Below are 25887 nucleotides of genomic sequence, written 5' to 3'. Positions count from 1 at the left end.
CATGTGGTCGCAGTCCGGCGAAGAACACTGCCTGAAGATCACCCTTCTCGACTATCTTCTCAGCGTGAGCTTGCTGAACTGCTTCTGCAGATGTTTGTTCAATCAGCTGTACCGAAATGCTTCTACAGGCTTTCCAACAGGGTTCGTCTTCTATATACTGGAGCTCTTCCCGTTTTTCTTGGCACCTTGGTGTGGTACATTCTTGGTTACAGTCGAGGAAAGAATAGTGGCTGAGCACCCAATCGACTCGTTTCTCAAATGAGATCGCTGAACTGCTCCTGCGGATGTCTGCCGGATCAGCTGCATCGGCTTCTACAGGCTTTCCAACAAGGTTTGCCTTCTATGCTGCAGCTCTTTCAATTTTTCCTTGGACCTGGGTGTGGTACATTTTCGGCTAAAAGACATGCTGAATGACAGTTTCCTCAATGATTCCCATCCAATACGTCGTTAAATATTCCATCATGAAAGCCTGATTACTGTCACTACTGTCCGGCTATGTACTGGACTGACAGCGTTCGCAGGCCGTGCATGTTGTCCTGTTGGCTCAGTCTATCCTTTTTCCCTATTAGCAGTACACCTGGTATTACTGTTAAGACTTACTTCTTTTCAACTCTGTTAACGGCACTCGGTTGGAATTGTTAGTGGACACGCATTTACTCTTTAACCCGCGCTGAAAGGTGTGACTACCAAATAAGGAGCCCGTCTAACTACCTGAGGCCATTTACTCTCTAACTTGATTGGGCCTAAGTCCAGAGTGAAAGGGCGGTCCGAGGCAATAGCAAAATTACAGACACTGCCCGTTAGTCAGAAGTGCTTTATGCACAGGTGATATTATAGATAATTACATTTGTTTATGCGTACATCAGTCACGCTCTCCGTCACGAATCAGGAACGAGGCAGCGGGTTGCAGCATACCGAACTGAGCGATTTTCAGTTTATGTAGCTTAATAAGGTGAATAATCAGATTGATATCTTGATACGTTCCTTTGAATATTCCTGTATTGTACGCCAAGAAGTTTACTGCCGCCCTCACCTAGAAGCGGGTGTACTGTCGCATCCTCACTATGTTCTTGGCGGCGCGGCCGGAAGACAAACATAATGTGTTTAAAGGTCAGACCAATTTCGTGCCGCACTGTACAGACCGTAGATATAATAAGACCTTCAGTATTAATGATTTCGTTACAACCGTTGGTCACATGACCGAAATCGACGCCAGAAACCACCTCGATCGTACAGGGGTCTCAGCTCGGCGTGGTACAATGATCGTTAATCGTCATTCGACCTGGCCACGTGAATACGTGCCTCCGTAATGGATTTTCGTGGTTTGTGATCGCGCGCGATGACCGTCAATGATTGTACGGTAGCTAGTCTGCCTAAACAACTGACAAAGAACGGAGGTAACAGATTCAAGGATGAAGGAGTTGTTGATTTTCGTATATTTGATGGTATATTTGATGGGATCGTAAACGACGATTGGATATCGTAGCTTTGGCTCGTTGCAGAGCTCTCCTAGGCTAATCTCATAGAGAGCACTGCAGGATCCACACGAATCCACTGCTGCTAGTCGGCTTAGAAGAGTCCGGTAACAATAGACCTCGTAATAGTCATCGGAACACTATGCCAGCACCTGTGTTTGGTTGTTTGCTTGAAATGTGTGTAATCCATGGTAGACTGTACCAGGTTTCAATACACGTGTATCTTACCTAAAGATATGTTACGTCATGCGTATTGTACATGTGAGTCGGGACATAAACCAGCCATCAAGGGACTTCCAACCATTCCTACGAAAGTTCCAGGGCGAGATGTAACGCTGAGCAGCAGAAACTCTGCCAGTGGTCTGATCAGGACCTTCCAGCCTGGAACTCAAGATCACGACAGGCCAGATCTGCGAAATATCTTCTTACGTTGTGAGTGGTCCTAAGCTAAGTGGTGACCGCATCGTGTCTCGCAGGTCCCAGTGATGCACAAAGTGAATCAGCCAATGCGCGGTACCGTTTACGGCTGTAGGTCGACATTCGATGGTTTGGCCTGAAAATATGATTTCATCTTGAAACAAGCACGATCATGTACTGGGTTGCCAAAGGATCTAGCCATGAGAGTCATACAGCCCTACCGACGTTACTGACAACCACCACCCATGGAGGGCACGATCTGGGCGAGCCAACGGCTTTGTCTGGATCCTAACTGCGTCCATCTGGCGCATGGCATCGTACCGCAACGCTGGCTCGAGGCCACGGAATCCGGCTCGACCATTCTATCCCTGAACTCTGGCAACCCAGCTGCATTAATTCTTCCGCAATCCAGACGGGGCGATCCCACTTAATACGGTGAAGGCGTGAAGCGGTGGGTTGGCTTGGTTCGCCCGCGGAGAAGACCGAGAGTCATCTGCTTGGAAGGACTTGGTCTGGCCGAATGAAGGAAGGATGTATCTTCATCTAATTGCGGTTTGCAGGATCTTTGATGTGGGTGAGATCTAAGGCCGGTCTGCCGGCTATTTTCGGTTATCAATTATTCACGCATTGGGGCTCGTGTGGTAATCTAGTACGCAAACACTAGAAAGCCAAATCTAGTCCTCCTCCTTGATGTTATAGTTGACCACTGCCGGGCCACTGCCGGGTTATCGCCGGGTCTAGACTCTAGTTTAGGAACGCGACCTCCCTCTCGGGACCAGCTATTGACGACGATATAACTGATCTGGCCCTTCAGCTCATCTTTTCCAGCAATCATGCATGGGTCGTAGAATAGCTCTGCTGCTTCCGCTCTCTTTGCGTTCTGTATCAGAGAAATGCCAGTTGACAACTACGGGGTCTTGAAATGCCATGCTATCGCCTACAAGCTCGAAGACCGCCAGCAGAGTCCCAGAGCGCCGCAACTCTCCCTGTACGTTAGGGACACAGGCTCACCGACCTTGCAGCTGAACGGGTGTATCCATCCCAGCCATTTGCAGGAGGCGCGCGCAGGCCTACCGGTACACCGAGCAGCCATCAACATCACGTCCGGTGACCTGGACGATTCCCGGCTGGCCTACTGGGTCAACCACCAGATCGGGCAGAACCCGATTGTCACCCGACTCTCGCAGCTGGAATATGGCTTTCACCCCGTCGAGAGCAATAAGACTCTGGGGCTCGACTATATCCGCGACAGCCTCTTCACGAGCACAAACGGCCGGGTTCTGCCCCACGATATCCCCGGCCAATACAGCGACATTATCGATGTCCTGGCGCCGTATATTCAACATGCCGTCCGCGAGAAAGCGGACCTCTACCTGTTCGGATCTGAATCCCGCAGTGACACCCGCGGCTCAGCCCCGATGCTCCACAACATCCACATGAACCAGGGCAACGCGCGCAAATTCCGCGCCGACGACGGTGTCTTCCAGGATGGCGGGCTCATCTTCCACTTTCCATGTGCGCATCCGGATTCTGATACCGGTTGTGATGAGGACCGGCCGCGGGGCGAGTGGCTAGGTATTTTCCTGGCCTTTGCGAGTCAGGCTGTGCATACCAATCCCTCATCAGGGCATGCGATTTCAGGCGTAGGATGGAGCGACATTCTCCGCCCAGATATCATCGAAGAGGGTGTCGTGATCCGCGAGGCGAGACTCCATCTGGATTCGTCTGATACAGACGTAGACGCTGCGGCGGACGATTCGGAGACCGGAGCCCGACCTCGCATTGGCCGGCGGAGATCGAAATCACTCACCGTCACACTCTCAAACCACACGAACCGAGCTGTCAGGCTGGGCGACTGGAAGATACGGAATCGCTCGGGCTGTGTGCATACCCTGCCGAGAGGGATAGCACTGAGGCCGATGGTCGATCAGCACTTTGAGCTGGAAGATTATACGATCTCTGACGATGGGGATACGATTCTGCTGCTGAATGAGTATGGACTGAAGGTTGATGGGGTCAGTTATAACTCGGCGCAGGAGGGCGTGGGCTTGAAGGGGAAGGGAGAGGGCGGGTCGATTGTCTTTGCGCACTGAATCTCTCTGTACTTCAATTTTGGATGCTTAGCAGTTTGGTAATTGTAGGAGAGAAAAGAGGTGTGAGGTGGATTGAAAAGTGCTTGGTTGAGGTGCCCACAGTGCTTCGATGGACTGATGATAAGGATAGTGTTTGCTCCCGGCTTTGTACGTGCTCAAACATCTCAACAGGACCGGGCGGTAGTGAGATCAACTGAAGCCTCTTGTCCTCTAAACTGGTGACTACTGCATACATTCCCAGGATACGGACTTTATACTAGACTCAGCCGTTCCCACACGCAAGCGGTTTACTAGCTACAGCACCATGACTTCAATCGTCGAGTGGATATTATCCGGTCAGCACAGCAGAATTATAAAGAACAATACTAAGTCTGGAGTTGTCGACGCAGCAACCTGAGCACCGATGCAAGGGAGATTCTGGCCTACTCAAGCCGGGGCCCACTTTTCAGAGCAAAAGGACTGCAACTGAGCCAACCATCTTCGTCACGATGTTCATCGGTATTCTGCGAATCCCATTCATCCTAAGCAACAAGGTGTTGACGCCTGGAGTCAAAGGACTAGATAATGAAAGCGATTGGAGGACCAAGTTCACTCAAACCATACTCCTGCCTCCTTGGATGGCAGACCCAACCCCATAATGTTTGTCCCAGGTTAGGCCGTGCAGAACCTGGGAGATAGACAAGGAGATCATACCAAAAGGGTCGGTCGATAGAGTTCCTATTGGGTTAATCCAGAGACTGAAACGGTTCGGGTTATCAAAGGAATCAATGGGGAAACGGTATGGCGTGGGTGTACCGGGCTAGGGATACTGCCTACTTAGTATTATAAAGCTTAACATATGCCCTCGTTTTTGTCTATGCTTGAAAAGCTCATCCAGGCCTAACCACGACTGTGACCTCGCTCTGGTTGCCAAATGACACCTTCATTCCTCCACGCTCGTGCGTATACTCGCCGGCAAGCTCATAGCCTCCCGACCCGCTTAGATCGTCTACCCAAATAACAACCGCCTCAGCCTGGGCCGCGGTCGCAGGAGCCGAGCTAGACTTAGTGGCGATTGTCAAGGAGACGATACGCTGCTCAGTGTCGTACTCAAACTCCTCGATCGCACCCGCATCAATGGTGATATAGGCCGAGATCGGGCCAATGAAGATACGGTGCTTCGCTGCATCCCGGGTTGCGACGATGGCGGTATTCTCGGACGTTCTCTTGAGATTACCTCCGTAGGCAACTAAGCCTAAATTCACGTCCTCAACCAGGTACACTGCCGAGCCGAGTGCGAGGCCCAGGAAATTGGGACCATAGTCGCCGCTGTACCCATCCCACGCCAGCGTATCCGGCCACGAGTGGAACGAGGCAGAGGCGAACCCGTCACTGCCGATGTTGGAGAGCGGACCGTTCATCCCACCGTAGCCTACGTGAAGAAGATACGTATCCTGAGGATTGTCGCGAAAATGGGACAGCAAGGGCAAGGCGTTGAGACCGGAGCCATAGTGGTGGATCTGGCGCTCGAAGCGTTGCAGCTTTCCCCCATAACTGGAAGCCAATGTGTTAGCAAGGTCGAACTAGATAAGCTGGCCGTCCATTTGAAGACTTACATGTTATCCCAGTAGCGACGAGCGTTTCCATTCCAGCCCCAGTGTGCCACGGTGGGCATGTACCCGAGGATACTATTGATCGTCTTATTAACGAGGCTCTCGTGGCCAAAGTATCTGTGGAGAGTCCAGGTGTCAGACATTTCAAAATATTCCACAGCGGAGGGCGCATTTGTACCTCGTCCAGTAATAGACTCCTTCCTGTCCGGTCGAGTCCCAGGCCTGTTCGCTACCAAACGGCGCAGGAAGAGTGGCCCAGTAGTCAACTCGATCTTGCATGACAGTTTCCAGCCTCGCGGCTTTCTCTGTCTGGTTCTCACGCTTCAGATCGTTCAGCAACTCTCCCCAGACCGTTTCGCCCATCAAGCCTACCAACGCGTACCCGACATAGTAATAACCCGACTCGTCTTGCACATAGCAGCGCATCACTGTTTCGTATGCCTGGTTCAGATACCATTCCCAGTTGTGCAAGGAGACGAGGTCGGGGTATGCCCTAGCCACTCGATACATAGCCCAGTATGCGGCTGTGACATGGACGTAGTTGTACGCCCTGCCGTCGACAGAGTACGAATCGGCGCGGTTCCAGCTCCACCAGTTGCGCCAGTCGATGGACGAGTCGTAGTCATACCCAGGGACATAGCTGGGTTCGTAGAAAAAGACGCTCTTGCGCACACCGTAGATGTCTGCACTGGTATTGGTAGGTCCCGTCTGGTCGTCCCGCACCTGGATATCGCCCCATAGGGTTTCTTCGATGAATTGCTCGAGCTTGCGGATTTCCTCGGGCTGGGGCTGGATGGATTGCTTCATTATTGTTGCCATCCATGCACCAGATCCGCCTTCATCCATGAGCCCAGCTATCCAAACACGGGGGTCTTGGTCGACCTGCATATCTGCAATGCGGTCGTAAGAGATGACCGAAGGGGATCGACCAAACGGATCTGCCGAGTCGTTGAACCAGGCCTTCGTGGTGAAAAAGTTGCCCAGCTTGCCGATAGCCTCAGAGGCACTGTCTGTGATATAGTAATGGACAGTCTGGACAACGCCATCGTTGTAGGTGACTTTCAATCGGACACGGCCCCAAACTCCCTGTTGTGGCTGTAGTTTCCACAGGTTGCTCACCTCGCCTTCGGTAATCTCGAATGCCTGAGCCGGTGTCGTTGTTATCTCCGTTACAGTCTTGTTCGTGAAAAGGTATAATGATGCCTGTAAATCCGATGGGATGATATAGCCGGGGACTCCAATTGCATAGGGTGTCCCCGTACTCTGGACAACATCACCAATCCCACGCACTCCATCCTTTACCAGCGATATGCGCAGTCCAACAGTCCAACTACTCCCTGGTGCCAGGACCTTGGAGGTCGGTTCGTTCCACGGCTCAACATCCGCCCACTCGGTCTCCGCGTGGGCTTTGCTAAGGGTCTGCCACTCATAGAATCCCTCGAAGACCTGACTATGATATGGAAGTGCTCCGTCTGTTGGTTCTTCAAGGAAGTTCCACGCTTCGAAAGGTGTATCACCAATAGGAGTGATCACCAGCGCGGGCCCGGTTCCCCGGGTTGGAGTCACTTGCACGTACCCTCCTCCCAGGCCAATGTATGGATCGATGAGCGAGCAAGTGTCCAGCGCTTCTTCCGCTGTATAGTTGTAGAAAATACTGTTAAATTCCAGTGGCAGCCCGAGACTTCCCAGCTCGATAGAGTGATTTTGTGCGTTCGTCACGGTAAAGCTCAACCCCAGATCGCCGTCCACATCCGTCCACTTGCGCGTGACCTTGAGAGGGAATGAATCAGGGAGCGTGTCTGTGAGGTCTGCTTCAGCGAGAGCCGATGTTGAAGGGACATCTTCAACCGGTTGTCGGTATGAGGCAGAGCTGGCATCGACCCATGTGCTGTCTCCAGCGGCTCTGAATCGAATGTTGATGTCGCCGACATGATACTGATCATTTCCTGCGCGGTACTGGAGAAAGTCAACCGGAGAAAAGTCGAAACCTTGTCCCCTTGGTCGCAGCGAAGCGAGAATCTGGGCGTCCTGCACCAGACTGAGATCGAATTTGGCAGTCGATACGTTCCTGTAGCCGTTCGACAAGCCCAGACTGTCCTGGCTCTGAGCCGCGACCGTCAAGGTCAGAAATACCGCAGCTGCCGACACCCTCATAGTATAGTTGGAGGCTGTTTGCATCCGCCAAACAGACTGGTAAACGGATCAACGTAGATTTGTACTTGGAACATGTATCCTATAATGCGGGGTCTCTCCACCGGTGTTTTACCTATATTGCAACGGCTATGCAGGGTTAGTTTTCTTCAGATGTAACCCTGCAGCTGGTACCTTGCAGTTCAGGGCGTGATGACGGGTAATATGCCCCCGTCCCCGGGGAGAGGAGGGCTAGGATTGACTGGCGTCTGGAGAAGTTCGGTTAAATACTCGCACTCCTTTAGAGAAGTCTCTGAGACGTATGAATAGAGTGGATTTGCATCATTGATTGATCATGGACTGGGTAGGCCGCATCAGCTGTCTAAATAATGTAAAGGGCACATTGAGAATTAGTAGGACCCTGAATGTCGATTGTGTCTTGCTTGAGACCCATTGCAAGGACCTGGTTGTAGAAAGCGTTAAGACTTCTCACATAAAGCTAGTTCTCATGCCATAAGCCTCAAGTTCGAGAATCTCAAGAGAAGAGCAGAGTTGGTCAAGACGAGTCATCGCATGTCCGTTCACGACAAAACTATTAACCCTAGTAACGCGATGGCCTAGCAACCCGACAAACCAACACCGGTTGGCAAGATCAGCGAAGGAGAAGTCTGACGACCATCCGAAGAACTTCAGTAGAGCTTCTGCGCAGACGTACCAAGGAGCCGACATATACCATAACGATTTTAGAGCTCTCTGTTGAGCGCCCAGGTGGTGTTAAGTGGATTCCTCGAGGCATGATTCCAGAAGCTATATCAAGCAACGATCAAACTGAACAAAGACATGCTCTAAATTCTTATGACTCTATTATTACTCATTACTAGAAAGGAAATCACAGATCAACGAATTCGCCTCTCAGCGCCTCATCTTTCTTCACCCGCTGAAGGTAATCCACGACCTTCCCCGTCATGACCCCAATATCAAAGCCAAAGAACTTATACGCTGCCTTGCCAGGAAGACTGTGTCCAAACCGCCTCACTGATATCCCCGCGTCCGCATACCGCTCCCATCCGTTTGGTGCATACGGCTCGATCACTACCGCCGGAATGCCTTTATGCCGTTGCAGAACACTACGTCTGTACTCGAGAGACTGCTGCTCAAAGAGCCGCTGGCAGGGGAAACTGACCACCCGGGCGGTGATGCCCTTCTCCTCTTTGAGTCGGGCGGCGACGTCTAGCGCGAAGGAGAGCTCGGCGCCGACGCCGATGATGGTCACGTCTGCATTGGGAGCCTCTTCAAGGACATACGCGCCCTTTAGCACACCCTCACGACGGGTCTGCTTAAGTTGGGGAAGTGCGTGACGGGAGGTAGAGATGATAGTGGAGGACTTCTTCGCGTTGATGGCGGCTATCCAGGCACCAGCTGTTTCTTCACTGTCTCCAGGCCGGATGAAGAGAAGGTTTGGCATGGCGCGGTATAGCGAGGCGAGTTCGATGGGCTGGTGCGTGGGACCGTCCTCACCCATACCGATGGAATCGTGGGTTGCGGCGTGAATGACCTGGAGGTGCTGTAACGCCCCCATGCGTACTGCTGGCGCGGCGTACAGGTAGAACATGAAGAAGGATGAGGTGATGGGGATGAAAGTGTTGGGGTTGAATGCGGCCAGTCCGTTGGAGATGGCGGCCATGGCGTGTTCGCGGACACCGTAGTGGATGTACCGGCCAGAGTAGTTGCCGTTGATACCGCATGTTGTTCGAAGGTCAGGCTATGACGGTCAGTTGGGAAGCGGGAACTGTTATATTGGGGGGAAAGTTCACGTACGTGTTGAAAGTCAACCTTGCCCTTCCAGATCATGTTCACAGAGGGCGACAGATCGGCGGTCCCGACCATGAACGAGTTGATAGACTGTGCGATGGGGTTGAAGACGAGGCCGGATGAGGCACGCGTCGCAGTTGGCTTGTCGGGGAACTCACTGGGGATCAGCTTCTGCCAGTCGGCTGGAAGCTCGCCGCGCACGCGACGCTGGAACTCGTCGGCCAGTTCTGGGTGCGCCTCGCTATAGCGCTGGACGAGGTCTTCCCACTCTTTGACATAACCCTCGCCGCGGGCAGGCAGGTCAGCGAAGAAATCACGCACCGTCTCACCAATAACAAAGTGCTCCTCCGGGTTGAAACCGAGCTTGCGCTTCATGGCTGCAACATCTTCGACACCGAACGCCGCACCATGGGCAGCTGCCTGGCCGGCCACCTTGCTGTCAAGACCGATGACCGTGCGGATATTGATGAAGGTGGGCTTCTCTGTGGATGCACGAGCCTTTGAGAGCGCCTCCACGATCCCTTCGACATCGTAGCACCCGTCCTCTACGTCGATCACATCCCATCCGCAGGCGCGCATCTTGGCGTTGATATCTTCAGTGTTGGTGAGATCCACTGAGCCATCGCAGGTGATCTGGTTGTTGTCGTACATGATGGTCAGGTTGTTCAGCTTCCAGTGGCCGGCCAGCGAAATGGCCTCAAGAGCGACACCCTCCTGCAGACACGCATCGCCGATCATGCACCAGGTGTGATTGTTGACAACCTCGTACCCCGGCCGGTTGTACGTCGCAGCCAGGTTTTTCGTGGCCATTGCTAGACCCACCGCGTTGGCGACTCCCTGGCCGAGCGGGCCCGTCGTTACCTCAATGCCCTCGTGCTCGATCTCTGGGTGGCCGGGACACAGCGCGTCCTCGCGCTCCGAGTGGTACGACTTGAGCTGCTCAAAAGTCATGGCTTTGTAGCCGGTCAGGTGGAGGAACGTGTATTGGAAGAGGCAAGTGTGGCCGTTCGACAGGACGAAACGGTCGCGGTTGAAGAAGTCGGGGGTATGCGGTGCGTATCGCATCACGTATCGCCAGAGCGCGATTCCAATCGCTGCCATGCCGATGGCCCCGCTGCTTTGGTCAGTATTCTGGGTACTTGTCTGAGTCGGTTTCCAACCTACCCAGGGTGGCCGCCACCGAACTGCTGGCATAGATCGGCGATGAGAAGCCGAAAGGTTTTAAGGACAATATCATGCTGGCTGCTAGAACCGTTCACCAGAGAGCCGGCCATGGTGAATGTAAATGTGAAATCAAAGCAAGTCTAGCTTTTCGCAAGCAAACAGTCGGAAGCGCTGGAAGCACTTTATAACCACCGATGGAGGCAGGATTACCGTATTGGGTAAACGGAGGCACTGCTCTCCAAATGGGGAAATCTGGAGCTCCATACAAATCCTCCCCACACGCCGGAGATTCGCCGGAGCCTCCAGTTGCCTCTTTGACTGCACAGTATCCCCACGATGTATATAATCGTGGGCGCGTCAATTCCCACTCTTAGAAATTCCAAGTCTTGACTAAAACCTTCACTCATCGCCATGCCCTACCTCGCGAATCCCTCTCTCCAGGTCACCGCCGACCAGCAGATCAAGCTCGTTGAAGCCCCTGTTCACGAGCCAGGCAAGGGCGAGGTCCTCGTTCATATTAAAGCGACCGGTGTCTGCGGCTCAGACATTCACTTTTGGAAAACCGGTCGCATCGGCGACCTGATCTTCCACGGCGACTGCATCATCGGCCATGAAGCGGCGGGCGTTGTCCTGAAATGCGGGGAGGGTGTCACGGATCTGCAACCAGGTGCGCCACCACGCCGTGCACTGCACAGCCTATATCTCTATAGATTGATTTTGTAATGTTTAAGGGGAGACACGCTAACAGAACTGTGGTCTAGGCGACCGCGTCGCCATCGAACCAGGTGTCCCCTGCGAAAACTGCTTCCTTTGCGACGAGGGACGGTACAACCTCTGCGAGGACGTCGCATTCGCCGGGGTCTATCCTTATGCAGGAACAATCCAACGCTACAAAGTCCACCCGGCCAAATGGCTACACAAGTGCGCGGACGCCCCGTCCCGGTCCCGGTCCCCTGCAAAGCTCAAAGCTGACCCTGTCATTCGTGAAATAGACTCCCCTCTAGCCTGTCCTACCTTGACGGCGCCCTCCTCGAACCCCTCAGCGTCGTCATGCGTGGCATTCAAGTCGCGCAACTCGAACTCGGCCGTGGTGTCGTTATCTGCGGCGCCGGGCCTATCGGGCTGATCGCAGCCGCAGCAGCGCGCGCGTCAGGCGCCCACCCGGTCGTAATCACAGACATCGATGCCAGCCGCCTGTCCTTTGCAAGGCAGTTTCTCCCCACCATTCAGACATACCAGATCAATCCGACACTCGACGCACAAGGGAACGCCAAAGCAATCCGCGCATTATTTGGAGACAACGAGTACAATGCCCCGGACCGGGTTCTCGAATGCACAGGCGTCGAAAGCAGCATCTGCACGGCGGCGTACACGGCGCGGAGAGGCGGTCTTGTTGTTGTCGTGGGTGTCGGCAAGGAAATCATCAACAATGTCCCGTTTATGCATCTCTCTCTCGCGGAGATCGATCTCAAGTTCATCAACCGCTATCGCGATACATGGCCGCGCGCAATTTCATGCATGGCTGCCGGGATCATACCGGATCTGAAACCGTTAATCAGCCATACGTTTCCGCTGGAACGAGCGGACGAGGCGCTCGAGTTGTGTGCTGACAGGGGGCGGCCAAGCATTAAAGTAACGATTGTGGATGACGGCGATGCGACGGTGTAGCTCACTTGCTGCCAAGCGCCAACAATAATGAAATTATCAATAGACGTATAGATCTTATTCATTGAAAATGAAGTAAGGCAACGCCATGACCGACACTAGCAGCTACCACCTTGGAACCGGCGTTTTAAGGCGGAGAATAATATCGAGCCGCACGCAGTGCGATTATTCTTCCCGCTCTGGATTTCTAGGACGTATACTTGAGCCCGTAGCTTCGTCTTGAAGATGGCATGGCGCCAGACAGTATGGATTGTGCCGCGAGTAGACGATACATGCCAGATTTACGTTTCAGAGTCGTCGGCGCCTGCGCTATGAGCTTGTTGCTACGAAGACATACTTTCAGGAAGACATACTTCCAGGTTACTGGAGTCCCAGAAACCGTTTAGCTCGCCCAGAACTCGGTATTTGACATTGACAAATATACGACAATAACGAGATGCTCGTGACCTACTCAGGGTTATAATATAGAGCAGGGAACTGGGCGCGTGACCCGCTTTGCCCTAATCTCCCGAGTCCTAGTGCAGTACGAGCTCAGCCTTCCTCTTTCTACGGCGGTGATATTGCTCAAGTCAGTGGGGTCCATAGGTTAATTCATTGCTGGAATCGATCGATACTCGCTTTTGCTCCCACAGATAGATTTAACGCAGCAGCTTGAGATGAGCTGAGGATACGTGGTCGATATATATCTGGCGAATAACACCTTACCTCGAGGGAGTCTCGACAAATTTAATATGGTTCTGATAGTCTAAATTGGAGCGGAACAATGCTACGTCTCTTACCTTGAAGTACGATGAGCTTAGCCTTGCGAAGAGACTCCTATCTGAACCTGACGTACCCAGCAACCCCTATACCGGACAGCATCCCGTACCTGCCATTGACGCCAAATACTTTGGCATTTCTGTCGGGCACCTTGGCTAAGCCACTCCAATGATAGATTAGAAAATTTCAGTTACTCTCCTTTCCTTGGTCGGTAGCTGTGCACGGCAGTGCTAGGTCCCTTTTTCATTTCGTTCATCTGGCCGACTCTCTTCACTAGAAGGCTACTTCATTCAAGCCGAAGCAGGCCCTATAAATGTCGTGCAAGTACACTAGATTATCGGCGAAGATGGGCTGGTCCGTTCTGGATGTGCGTCCCAAAATCCAAATGGAAAAAGAACCCAGCAATCAGGCCGTCTGCACTCTCGCCGCTGATTTGATTGTTTGTGTATATGCTCCGGAGCAAGTATTTGGCGAACCAAAAATCACGAGCTTGATCAGCGGAAAGGTAACATATCTTGACTATTTTTCTTGAGATGCTAACTCGAGTATGTGATCAATTGTACGTCACCGGTGGCATGCCAATCATCCAGACCTGTTCGAGACGATCCGCGGCCCGAGCGTCCACGTTCACAGGTCAAGCATTCCACATCTCGAACGTCTTATCTGACTCATCAACGACCTGAAAGATGGCTTCATCCCGTCGGTTGACCTCATGGTGCACGCTACTAGTTGAAAGTCCTCTATTCCCGCTAAGCGCAAGTCTCGGGCTATCCTGCGTCTCGGCTCGCGAATCGGAGTATGATGGAGGACCAAGGGAACTAAGCTTTGAAGCCACGATACTGCACTTTCAACTCAACCTTTTCAGGCACGCAACGCCGCTGCTGCGATTCGTATCGCTGTTCCACGTCTGCCTCACGGCCCACCATCTCTCATCGTAGACGGGGACGGTTACTCCGATCAGAGCAGTATTTCTCGCGGCGGTAGCCCTCGTAGCTGAAGTGCAGACATTCGACAGCGAATTCGGTAGGCAACCCGACGATATCTCTAGACGTTAACTGAGCCCAGCGGGTAGGAAATTGTCGCCGAGACTACTCTGGAGTCGCTTAACGAAGGCTGACGCAGGTTGAACTAATATGGCCACTTCGGCTATGTGCTGAATCGCGTGTGTCATGTGTCAACTCTGTCTTACGTGTAGGACAGTGTAACGACGCGGTATGTGCGATCTCGACTGACCCAATACAAAGACTGATTCAATACAGAGAAGGCTGAGATAGGTCAGGATATGGGAGAGCTATAGGTCAGGATATGGGAGAGCTGACAGCGTGATCGATCATCATCATATGCTGAAACTCTGAATACATGAATTAACTGAGGATGTGGTACAACAAAAACAAAAAGATGCGAACCAGTGAAGTGGTTATTGTAGCAGATACGAGAAAGTGCCGTATCTCCAAAGCCCACCGTGGTTAGGATTGCCTGTTTGGGCGACGCGGGGTAGTCTGTCATGTGGTCGGCTGGCACCTGCCCCGTCGCCGATCCTTTCCGTTTTAGACGGAGCCTGGGCCTTCAGTTTTGACCTCGGCCTGAGTCTCTCCCACCTTCTACCTCACCTGGCGCAAAATCGGTCTGTTGGAGTCGAGACAATATTCATGATCTTATGTCATCACTCAACTCAATTCAAGATTTAGAGCCGAAATGCTGAAGCTCAGCACTAGCCAATCACCGCAGCACTGTTTTTCATCTATCGTCCTTGACCTTAGTTTTCCCCACCATAACCGGGCGGGACGGCGGGCACTGCGATCTGCTCACTATGACGAGCCTTGGCTCACCAATAGTGTTCTTTACAGACCAGCTTCACCCACGACGGTTGCGGTATCAAAGCTTGTCTGACGCTTTGAATCTGTCATGGTGACAACAGCACAGAGTCAATGCCTGCCATGCCACCGAGGGTATAAGGCCTCGAGAGCCTTCGCTAACATGGCAGGCGCAACCGTCAGCTACACTGTCTTCATTTACGAGTAATGCCAATGGCTCACCATCCTTTACAAGCAATCGGCCAGGCAGTCGGCGCGGCCGGCGGCGACCCCCGGCCTGTCCAGCTATCGTCGACCTTTCAAGGCGCCAACGATGGCCCAGCGAAGGTCGCAGCAAAGCTGACTGGCGTCCAGGGCCCGGGAAAACGGGCGGATGATGGCCCGTATTTCACCAACAACGAGGCAATCCCGTTCCCTGATCCAGCCCATAGTAAGACTGCCGGAGGCTTGCCTCTGGCCTCAGACACGTTCCTGTTCCAGAAACAGCAGCACTTCAACCGGTCGAAGCTGCTGGAGCGCATGGTTCATCCTTGTACGTGGAGAAGTTTTTTTGTTTGTGAATCTGGCTAACAGCTCAGGTGGAAGCGGCGCGTTTGGGCATTTTGAGGTCACGAAGGATGTATCTGACTTGACAAAGGTACGGAACCCTGAAGGGGGAGAAGACGGTAAGCTCACATTATAGGCACACTTTTTGCGATCGCCCGGCATCAAAACTCCTGTGTTTATTCGCTTTTCCACCGTTACTCTTGGACGAGAATATCCAGATCTGGCGCGCAATCCCCGTGGTTTCGCGGTCAAGTTCTATACGGGTGAAGGCAATTACGATATCGTTGGATTAAACTTCGTACGCACCTCTCTCTCCATTTCTTTCGTGTGCACTGCTAATAAATCGCAGCCCGTTTTCTTCTGCCGTGATCCTATCCAAGGCCCAGATGTGATCCGGTCTCAGTACCGGAACCCGCAAAACTTCCTGCTCGACCACAACTCCTTGTTCGACCTGCTTGCGAATACTCCCGAGGGGTATGTCTGCCATTGTGAATTGACCTGGAAACCTTGCTGACTCTGCAGTAACCACGCCGGAATGATGTTCTTCAGCGACCACGGCACACCAGCCGGCTGGCAAAACATCCACGGTTACGGCTGCCACACGTTCAAATGGTACTTTCACCCAACCCACCGCGTAAAAAGATACTAACGGCTCAGGGTAAACGCCGAGGGCAAATTTGTCTACATCAAGTACCACTTCCTGGCGGATCACGGCCAAAAGCAGTTCAACGCAGACGAGGCTCTGCGCTATGGCGGCGAAGATCCAGACTACTCGAAGCGCGAACTCTGGCGGACTATCGAGAACGGAAAGGAGCTCACCTGGACTGCCTATGTGCAGGTTATGAAGCCCGAAGATGCCGATCCGGAAAAGTTGGGCTTTGACCCGTTTGACGTGACGAAGGTCTGGCCGAAGAAGCAGTTCCCGGTATGAACCCTACCTGATAGTAACGAACGCGGACTAATACGGCATAGCTGCAAGAATTCGGAAAACTCACCCTAAACAAAAACCCAGAGAACTTCCACCGCGATGTCGAGCAAGCCGCTTTCTCGCCCGGCAGCATGGTCCCTGGCATCGAAGACAGTCCTGACCCCCTCCTCCAATTCCGCATGTTCTTCTATCGCGACGCGCAGTACCACCGAATCGGCGTCAACCTGCACCAGGTCCCAGGTATGAGCGCTGTTTTTACCCCGCCTGACAACCCTGACTAATCGATCAATAGTGAACTGCCCCTTCATGGCCTCTTCCTACTCCTCCCTCAATTTCGACGGCCAGCTGCGTGTTGACGCAAACCACGCCATGAACCCACAATACGCCCCCAATAGCTTCGTGCACAAGTTCCGCGCCGACACGGCCGAGGCTCCCTACCAGCTCGCCGACGGGACCGTCAGCCGCAAGTCGCACTTCTACCACGAGGGTAAAGCGAGCGAGTACGACCAGCCGCGAGAGCTTTATGAAAGGGTCATGGATGAGAAGGCGAGACAGCACTTACATACAAACACGGCCAGACTCCTGAAGCTGGTCGAGTATCCCAAGATCCAGGCCAAGTATCTAGGACAGCTGTTGCGGATCTCGGAGAAGTATGCGCGCGGCGTGTATGACTTGCTTCCTGAGAAGAAGTTTGGATTTGATGAAGTGCAGAGCTTTGCCAAGGGCGCAGAGGTCGCCGGCAAGGAGGCGAAGTTCCGGCCAAATATGCCAACAGATAAGCTGCTGGGCTTGTGTCCTGCTATGGCGGTTTATGGGCCCTGACCTTGCTGCAACTAGTAATGGTTACTGCTTTCAAAGCTGTACGAGAATGTACTCTCTATTGTCTAATATATATTCCCTGTCTACCTCAAGTACTCGTATGCGATGACAGTCAATGCTCTAGTAATACCATCTTCTCAATACAACCTTTCAACCTATAGCACGTACCTGCCAACGAACCCCCAATCTTAGCTTTGATTTGAGAAATTGATTATAGCTTCGCTACGAGCCCATTCGTCCCGTTCCTGGCCCATTTCTTTTGCCTCTCCCTCTCCAACCGACGTTCGCTCGTCTCAAACAAACTCGGCAGCCCAGTCTCCGTATACTGAACACCCTGCACCACCATCCTCGCAACCCCCTCTGCAGCCAGGAAAACTTGCGCCATCCCGTGGCCCGTAAAGCCTGCAAGAATCCACTGACTCCGCTCCCCGGGAACCCGGCCAACATGTGGGAGATTATCAGATGAATACCCCATTACTGCACATGAGGTAGCACGTTAGCAACCAGTCCATCCCACGGCTTTTCACTCCTGAAATTCCAAGCCTGAAGGGGTAGGGGAACATACTTCCTGTCCAAACATTTTCCGTCACAGCCCCAGATCTCTCCCAACCGACGAAATGCTTCTGCATATACCCGTCAAAATACCTTCTTGCAGCATCAAGGACAACGCTATCATCTGTAACATTATACCAACTGGTCAGGTCATGGATAAACGCCGGTCTTGCGCCTCCGACAACTATCGACCCGTCGCTTCGAGGGATCAGGTAGTCGTAGTTTACGGCGTCGTGCCGGATCATGTACGAGGTTGTCAGCTTCGGCGGGGGTATATAGTCAGATGTTGATCGAGATGATGCAGATGGGGGGATGACGATCCGGCTGCATGTTCCGCGAACAGGGACGATGCTGTCTCTGTACCGTGGGATGAGAGATGCCGTGTAGCCGTTCGTTGCCAGGATGAGTTTCTTAGCTGTCAGGGTGCCCCGGGGTGTTTGTAGTGTATACCCTGAGCCAGATTCGGCAGGAGAGAGGGACAGAACAGGCGTATGAGTCTGGAGATTGACACCCTTGTCTACTGCCCTTTGCAAGAGGTGCATAATGAGCTTATACGGCCAGAGATGACCAGCTCTGTATGTGAAGCACGCTCTTGTGCCTTTTATGCCGGAGATCTGCACTCTCTTCAGTAACCTCGCTCGACAGTGCTTTTCAAAGGTACTGAGAACGAACATTTCCTGCTTCTTGCGGCCCAAAATACCTCGTCTGCTTTGCTGGCTCGACGCCCCCGGCTACCAACTTATCATACCCGCGCCTAAGGACGCCCGCGTGGTCTTCATCGAGCATGACGTCGATGGCTTCTGTAACGACGAGGTCACAGTCGATATTCTCTTTTTTGACAAGACACTCAACGGCATCGACGTGTCGTGCCTCGAACTCGGCGACTTCTGATGCGGCAGACAGGCCGTACTGGCTTGCCAGGGTGGAGATGCGATTGAAGGGGTCGGGTTTGAGGTGCCCTCCTGTGCGTGCAGCCTGTTAGCACTACTAGCAGAGCCTTTGAAGAATGAAGTGATAGTGATGATGAGACTGAGGGCAAAAGAGAGCTCCGGTTTCTATACCATTCCTCCCCGTCGCACCAGAACAGGCCTCTCTCCCCTCTAGAATGACGATACTAGGGCTGTCTGAGCAATCCGTTAGCTCGAGAATATGATGTGCAACTGAAGCGCCTGCATATCCGGCGCCAACTATTGCGATGTCGCACTGATCTGGCAGGAAGTGTGTGCTGCGGTGGTCGTCTAGGGGATGCGGCGTGGTGCGCCAGAAGGGCGTTGTTGGTTTGGCTATCGGGTAGGGACTGGCCATTGTGAGATTCGTTTATCTGTGGGAGCTCAAAGCCAAGATCTCAGGGTACGATAGACTTTTTTATTTCTTTATGAGTAACTAGCGAGTTGACCGGGTCTTCGCCGGTGTTGGGCGTATCTACAGGCCGGGGCTTAAGCCGGCGTGCCGGTGACTTGGAGTAATAAGGACCCTGCGGACTGTAATCTTTTTCTTTGATTTAGTTTATCTTTATTTCTTCTTCTTAGTTGGAAAGAATGCATGTTGTCCAATCCGTGCCCTACTGGCTAGCCTTAGGTGTACTGCGGACAGCTTCTGATATCTAGTTGGAGTAACTGATGATACTGTACGTGAGCTTGGAGACTGGCGATTAGTGCCCAAATCGCGTATCTATGGCAGATATGCATGCAAAGAAATCAATTCGCATTGACTCTCAAGTATAGTAACTAAGCACCAGCCTGGCTTGCAATAATTTTGTCCGCCATTCCGGGCAGCGTCTCATCTACCACGTCCATCTCCCCAAAGAGCTCCGTCAGCGGCTCCTTTTCCCAAATGGACGTATACGCTCCCTTGAATCTGTCCAAGATTTAATTAGCGTCATTATTGTATCCTCTATCAGTAGAGTGTAGGGGGGACCTACCCAGCCCTCCTCGCAGCTGAGACATCCCACATATGCCCTGCGGCAAACCAAGGCACTCTCCCTCCGTGCTCAGCTTTCAGTCTCTCCAGCAAGGGACGATACGATTCCAAATCCGGCTTTCCGACACCGGCAGTGTCGCAGGAGATCAAATCAGCTGTCGGCATCTCCACGCCCTCGTTCTCAAAGTACCCGGAGACACGCTTCGCATCGCCAGCTGTGAAACACCAGACCTTAAACCCGGAATCCCGCAGTTTCTGGACGCACTCCTTTGCACCGGGGCGCAGTTTCAGGACCGCGTATTCAGCCATGATGTAGTCGAGATCGGCCTCTGACGCGAACTCTCGTGGTTCCTTTATACCGGCCATCCAGAGCATCCGGTAGAAGAGCGCGCAAAAGACATCGGCGAAGACAGTATATCTGCCGCTCATGCTGAGGTAAGTGTACTCGCGTTCAGCGACTTCGATCCATGTATAGCCCAGCAAGGACGGTTTGATTCCGTGTTCGCGTAGCCGGTCGCCGAGCCGGTCGTCGATCGCCTGGAAGAGGTGATCGTAGCTGACGAGTGTGCCGACGACGTCGAAGACTACGTTCTTGGAGGACATGATGAGGCTTGCTTGTTCGCAGGTGATCTTGCCTGTGAGTCTAGTAATTAACGATGAAATGAGGGAGTCCGGTAGTAACATGTATAGATTGGCGTGAAGAGAGTGGGTTCCCTCTTCCCCCACTCTTCCACTTATACTCCCAACATCTCCAACTCTCTAACGTCCGGGCGGATCAAACCGGTAGCAGGATGATAAGAGTGAGATAACACTGAGACGATTCAGATAGTCATTCCTGATTCTGCATATGAGTACGGACGCTCCCTGACCATGCCGTTCCCGGACTTCTCCATCCCCTGGCCCGCTCAAGATGGCCCACGAAGCTCTCAAACAGACGGTATCCGGTATTGAGCCAAAAAAAGCTCTCTCAAACGCGAATGAGACTGACATCGAACGTACCGCGACCTCGTTGTCCGAGGCCAATGGATCATCTACCGCAATCAACCCCGACAATGTCGGATACCACCGCTCCCTCACGCGGCGCAAGGTCATGATGATGACCTTTGGAGCCGGGATTGGGACGGGGCTGTGGGTTGGCACCGGGCAGGCGTTGCACTATGGTAGTCTTTAGTCCCTTGAGCTGGAAGCCTTTCTTACTATGCGTACGGTGCTGATCCATCTATAGCTGGCCCAGCCGGCCTCGCGGTCACCTATACCCTAACTGCGTACGTCTGCTTACAGCCTAGCATAAATGTGGTCAAGGAGGGAAGTATTGACAGCTCTGCAACAGAATAATTGTCTATGCACAATACAGCTCCATTGGCGAGATGACCACCTATCTCCCCGTCCACGGTGGATTCATACGCCAATGCGCCGAATTCGTCGACCCGGCGTTTGGGTTCGCGATTGGCATTAATTTCTGGTTTGCTGTATAATTCCCCAGAAATTCCCCTCAAATGCCACGGGCTTTCAACTGATCGTTCTTGCAGTGGGTGATGATCATCCCTGCTGAAATCACAGCCGCCGTCTCGGTGCTCCAGTTCTGGCCGACGACGGACGCCATCCCTCTGGCAGCGTACATCACAATCTTCCTGGCCGCGATGGCTCTTGCCAACGTCTTCCACGTCAAGGAATATGGGCACATCGAGTATTACATGAGCTTTATCAAATGCGCGGCGGTGATTCTCATGATCTGCTTCCTGTTTATCATGGCATCTGGCGGAATCCCCGCAACGCATGGCCCGCTGGTCTTCAGCTACTGGAAGAACCCCGGTGCATTCAATAACGGAATCAAGGGTATCGCGAAAAGCTTCGTCCAGGCCGCATTCAGCTTCGGCGGGGGCGAGCATATCGCAGTCATCGCCGGCGAAGTGGCGTCCCCACGTAGCACGATCCGCAAGACCGTGCGGCCGGTATTCTGGCGCATGTTCACTTTCTTCGTCGTCAATATCTGGCTCGTCGGCATGTGCGTTCCCTACGATGACTCGGACCTCATCAATGGGTCAGGGACGCTGGGGTCTCCATTCGTGATTGCTCTGAAACGTGCAAACGTCTGGGGTTTGGCGCATGCGATCAACGGGTTCATCTTCCTGTCTGTGATCAGCTGCGGCGTGACGAGCGTCTATGTCGCAAGCCGGAGCCTCACGGCCCTGTCCGATCTGGGCCTTGTCCATAGGTCCTTGGGAAAGAAGGACTCCGCTGGACGGCCGTGGGTTGCGATCGCAGTCAGCCTGGCCATCGGCGGAGGTCTCTGCTATCTGAACGTCGATAGCACTGGCAGTATCGTCTATGGATGGTTCTCATCTTTGGTAGCCCTCCTTCTCCCCGTTTCCCTTTCCTGATTTCTTTCCCGTTTTCTTCGTTTCCTGGTTACCGTGCTAACATGATGTAGGTCGCGATTGCAACCCTCTTCCAATGGGCGTCTATCTACATCGCACACCTCCGGTTCCGGACTGGTCTGCGTGCCCAAGGGAGGAACCTCACTGATCTCCCCTTCAAGGGCTTGCTTACTCCCTACGCGCAGTACTTCAGTCTGCTGATTGTGCTGTTCATCTTCGGATGCGAGTTCTACCTCGCCTGCTTTCCGTTTGGGGAGAAGGGGTCCGCCAAGAGCTTCTTCTCGACGTACCTGGCGGCGCCGCTGTTCTTCTTCGACTATGGTGTTTACAAGGTGAGTCAATCTACTCATACTCCCCAGTCGTCGGCCTGGAAGTCCGCTGACCGGTTCTGCAGTGGTGGTTCAAGACGAGGATTGTCAAGCCGAGCGAGATGGACTTCTCGGCCGCGGTGGTCTTTGATGAGATGGAGCAAGCAGATAGAATCGCTGATCTGGAAGAGAAGGCAAAGCATGGCAAGGGACCGTGGCTCAAAAGAGTGCAATATATGGTATCTGGGTAGAGCATGAGCGATCCGATCCACCAAAATAGGGCAGCCCAGTTAGTGAGAGGAGAAGTACTGGCGTCAAGTCCATTTTCTTTCAGAACAGAGTTTTTCATTTTTCATTTTTCATTTTTCATTTTTCATTTTTCATTTTCATTTTACCTCTCATAATATCTGTTTGTTCACATGGTTTCGAGGTCATGCCCAAGAGCGGACTAGACACCCCAATCAATGTTCGCGCCGGAATCTGCCTCCATTGTAATTGTCCGTTTATCTGGCATATGCGGACGGGCATTTCGATCCTCTATTATATTGCTCTAGTAGACCGGTCCAGCTCCTGTTTTCTTGTAGGCAAGTATCCGACTCAACTACACCTACGCCCTATGCACTTCTTTCACAAAATGCTCAATCAAACAATCTGGAATATAGGCAGGAAAGGCTGCTCGTACTGCCCGAGGACGGTCGGTATATGCTCAGTTTAGAGTGTAGACGGAGCGTCGCTCGAATGGCACCTGCTTATATGGCACCTGCTTCTCTGATGTCTGTATATACTCCTCGTATAGCCGCCATGTCCCCACGATAATGTCGGAACTCGGAAAGTGCTACCTTTTCCAGATGCTCAGCCGACTTGCCATTCTCCACAGGCACGGACGTGGAATGACGTACCCTCAGTGCTTGAGAATACGTACTCAGAATACGTTGACCCCAGTGGCTCTGTTAGTACGGTGGGTCTGACTACGAATGGAATTTTCTAAATTCTGCCGGCATACAATTGAAGCTATTCCAAGGCCAGCTAGTGTTTCTTATGGTCACCGCTTGACCAATGACTGCACCCATGAAGTTATACAACCTTTTAGAGAATAATAAGATAGCTGATCCTATGGATATCGCTCTTGGATTCTGTCTTCTCCACTTCCCGTATTGTGGGCTCTCGTAGCTACTGTGTCAGCCTCGGATAAGTAGAGGCAGTCTATCACTTTTCGAGTTCAGAAGAACGTTTTCAATGAACAGCAGATACGGCCAGTCAACAAGCAGATATGAGCGGTCATATATGCAATGTGATATACCGATTGAGGTGCTGGATATTATTGTAGAGTCTCCCAATGTCACTTGACAATAAATTACGGTCTGATGGTACGGAGGCCCTGAAATAGGATAGATTTCCCATTATGATCGGGAAGAGTATTCCGACTTGCACCGCTGGGGCACTGTCTGGCAAAAGCTGGAGCGAGCTGCCTTGATATCAGATTGAGCGAAGATGACTATTGTTGTGGATACGCAACAGTATTTTTCCCTCTTGAACAAATCCTAATCAATCTGCTTCACGAGCCTTGCAGCTTCGTCTTTTCTGGGCTCTCCAAGCCCACTGGCCAATGCATTTCGGCTTTATACCCATCTTAGGTAGTTCGTACGGCCGATATTACGTCCTCTTGCTAGGATCTTTTCTCTGCTCTTGAGGAATCGGTACTTCTTTTCTACATGCTCATTCCAGATACCATATCCTGCATTGATTGAGACGATAGGAGAGTCTGTGTCATCTTAGGCACGTATAATGCAATTCGAATCCTGGCCACTTTCCCACTGCTCAATGGGATTCTAATTGTTCCTCTGACGGCAATCTCAATAGACCTTCTAGCTGTTCCTAAGCTGCCTCCATATCTCTGGTCTAGATACTCTCAGAGATCAATCTTGCCGCTGCAGATACTTGTTGCTCCGCTGTCGACAATGGATTATTGGTCCCATTTAATCTATATGCTTTCTCATCCTTTCTTCTTCAAGCAGGTATTCAGATTGATCACTGATCTGTTCTTTCAATTCGATTCGGTAGGCATTCTCGGCTGCTGGGTGGGCCGTTCATTCATTTACTTGATGTGCTCTATCTTTGGTAGAACCTCTGCTGCTAGCGCTAGAATCACTATCTATACTCTATCTGTTTCTTCATTTTCCGTGCGGGCTTCTCCTTTCTGCCGACCGGTATGTCCTCTTCGGCTCTTATCTCTGCCATTTCCATGTCCTCTGGCCTTGCTATGGCCCTTCCGGTGACTCCTTCCCTGAGGGTCCTCCCAGGAACTGCTCTGTTCTAGATCCTTTGGGGCTCTACAATCTCGTATCAAATGGCCTCTTTTGCCACAATTAAAGCATTGTCTCTGCTCAGCTCGGTTTGCAGGTTTGCTAGTTTCCTCGCTGGTGCTGATCCTTAGCTGTGACTCTTTCTGCTGCAATCTTGACAGGATCAAACCTTTCTTGAGCGTACTATTGCTGACTAGGGAGTCTCTCATTGTACTGTATTCCTCAGGCAATCCGTTCAGAAATATGGTAAGTATCATCAGCTCGTCAAACTTATGTTCCTGGCCGCTAATCTCATACAGATCAGCATTTAACTGCTCCAGCTGTTGGAGAGATGCCTCAATATCAACCTTAGGGCCCTTCTTCCATTGGGTGATCCTTTGGACCAGTCTGACCGTGTCATATTCTGTTGTTCGTTCGTATCGACTCATCAGGTATTTCCAGACTGCTCCTGAGCTCTTCATATCCCGAACTGCAGTCTTATCCTCTTCTTGAATGTTCTTCTCGATAAAATATCTGGCTGCTGCATCCTTGGAGGCCCACAAAGGTTGCTCAAGTAGTTTCTGCAGCTCTGCTGGCTTATTCTGCCTCCGCAAGGTCTGCTCTACTACCTCCCACACTCCTTGTATCTCACAGAACTCCCGTACATCCGATTTCCATGTTCTGACATTCTGCTTCGTCAGGTTTGCAGAGACAATCTCAATCTCTCTGGCAGTACTCATCATGCTCTCCTGCTGTTGGAGCCGTGAGAGGACCACTCCGCGGGTTAGGGTCTCTTGCGCTGGAAGCGAAAGCTTCACAGAATCATATTCTGATGGCAATCCATCCAGGAAGAAGATAAGAATGATCGTACTATCAAACTTCACCTTCCCGCCGCTAATGTCCTCTAGTTCCGCATTATATTGATCCAGCTGTTGCATTGCCTCCTCAAGGCTCATCTTTGGATCCATCTGCCAGCGTGTTACCTTCCGAATTGCATTGGTAACATCAACCTGCATTCTTCGCTCATATTTTTCCATTAGGAAGGCCCACATATCTCCAGATGTCTTTAAATTCTGTACAGAAGCCTTATCTTCCATCTTTATGTTCTGGAGGATGTATAACTTGGCCGTTGCATCTGATATCTGTAACTTCCAGCTCCACCCACACCGCTTCCCGCTGTGGGTGAGCCACACCGTAATTTCCAACCACACCGTAATTGCCATTTTTCTATAT

General features: G+C 52.1%; 8 protein-coding genes across 8 annotated transcripts in view; 5 read left to right on the top strand and 3 right to left on the bottom strand.

The window, feature by feature from the left end:
* The window catches only part of BDW70DRAFT_152052 (purine and uridine phosphorylase), a gene marked incomplete at both ends in the record, with an annotated part of 3704 nt that extends 3470 nt beyond the window's left edge, over window positions 1–234 (top strand). The window contains one exon of the mRNA XM_073739383.1: window positions 91–234. Within this exon, the coding sequence (XP_073593692.1) occupies window positions 91–234 (144 nt within the window). The remainder of the gene's footprint in view (window positions 1–90) is intronic.
* A 2402-nt stretch (window positions 235–2636) lies between these two features.
* On the top strand, window positions 2637–4729 carry BDW70DRAFT_169800 (uncharacterized protein). Its single transcript, XM_073742771.1, has one exon. It carries the CDS (start codon window positions 2786–2788, stop codon window positions 3983–3985), a length of 1200 nt encoding a protein of 399 aa, XP_073593691.1. The 5' UTR covers window positions 2637–2785; the 3' UTR covers window positions 3986–4729.
* Window positions 4730–4854: 125 nt separating this feature from the next.
* On the bottom strand, window positions 4855–7731 carry BDW70DRAFT_162125 (uncharacterized protein; the record flags this gene model as incomplete). Its single annotated transcript, XM_073741079.1, has 3 exons — window positions 4855–5518; window positions 5581–5694; window positions 5756–7731. 3 exons carry the CDS (start codon window positions 7729–7731, stop codon window positions 4855–4857), a joined length of 2754 nt encoding a protein of 917 aa, XP_073593690.1.
* Window positions 7732–8596: 865 nt separating this feature from the next.
* BDW70DRAFT_169797 (transketolase family protein) lies at window positions 8597–10793 on the bottom strand (the record flags this gene model as incomplete). The annotated part of the gene is made up of 3 exons (XM_073742770.1): window positions 8597–9469; window positions 9526–10633; window positions 10684–10793. 3 exons carry the CDS (start codon window positions 10791–10793, stop codon window positions 8597–8599), a joined length of 2091 nt encoding a protein of 696 aa, XP_073593689.1.
* A 301-nt stretch (window positions 10794–11094) lies between these two features.
* Window positions 11095–12351, top strand: BDW70DRAFT_162123 (putative alcohol dehydrogenase; the record flags this gene model as incomplete). The annotated part of the gene is made up of 3 exons (XM_073741078.1): window positions 11095–11350; window positions 11445–11604; window positions 11676–12351. 3 exons carry the CDS (start codon window positions 11095–11097, stop codon window positions 12349–12351), a joined length of 1092 nt encoding a protein of 363 aa, XP_073593688.1.
* Window positions 12352–15134: 2783 nt separating this feature from the next.
* BDW70DRAFT_162122 (catalase) lies at window positions 15135–17217 on the top strand (the record flags this gene model as incomplete). Its single annotated transcript, XM_073741077.1, has 8 exons — window positions 15135–15453; window positions 15500–15558; window positions 15604–15765; window positions 15817–15941; window positions 15990–16079; window positions 16125–16392; window positions 16440–16635; window positions 16688–17217. 8 exons carry the CDS (start codon window positions 15135–15137, stop codon window positions 17215–17217), a joined length of 1749 nt encoding a protein of 582 aa, XP_073593687.1.
* Window positions 17218–17425: 208 nt separating this feature from the next.
* BDW70DRAFT_152046 (FAD dependent oxidoreductase-domain-containing protein) lies at window positions 17426–20289 on the bottom strand (the record flags this gene model as incomplete). The annotated part of the gene is made up of 7 exons (XM_073739382.1): window positions 17426–17691; window positions 17780–18090; window positions 18130–18380; window positions 18439–18728; window positions 18828–19063; window positions 19495–19623; window positions 19688–20289. 7 exons carry the CDS (start codon window positions 20287–20289, stop codon window positions 17426–17428), a joined length of 2085 nt encoding a protein of 694 aa, XP_073593686.1.
* Window positions 20290–20596: 307 nt separating this feature from the next.
* Window positions 20597–22623, top strand: BDW70DRAFT_162119 (amino acid permease/ SLC12A domain-containing protein; the record flags this gene model as incomplete). The annotated part of the gene is made up of 6 exons (XM_073741076.1): window positions 20597–20846; window positions 20912–20951; window positions 21017–21155; window positions 21216–22034; window positions 22118–22396; window positions 22459–22623. The coding sequence occupies 6 exons, from the start codon at window positions 20597–20599 to the stop codon at window positions 22621–22623; spliced, it is 1692 nt and encodes a 563-aa protein (XP_073593685.1).
* Window positions 22624–25887: the final 3264 nt, after the last annotated feature.

Source organism: Aspergillus foveolatus, assembly GCF_047715535.1.
Source record: "Aspergillus foveolatus strain CBS 279.81 unplaced genomic scaffold BDW70scaffold_45, whole genome shotgun sequence".
Classification (NCBI taxonomy): domain Eukaryota; kingdom Fungi; phylum Ascomycota; class Eurotiomycetes; order Eurotiales; family Aspergillaceae; genus Aspergillus; species Aspergillus foveolatus.
The sequence above is the reverse complement of the archived record's forward strand: the minus strand, read 5'-3'. Positions and strand labels throughout refer to the sequence as shown.

Bases quoted from the DNA above. Each gene is read 5' to 3' on its own strand.
- BDW70DRAFT_169800 (XM_073742771.1), top strand. From the start codon at position 2,786: ATGCCAGTTGACAACTACGGGGTCTTGAAATGCCATGCTATCGCCTAC.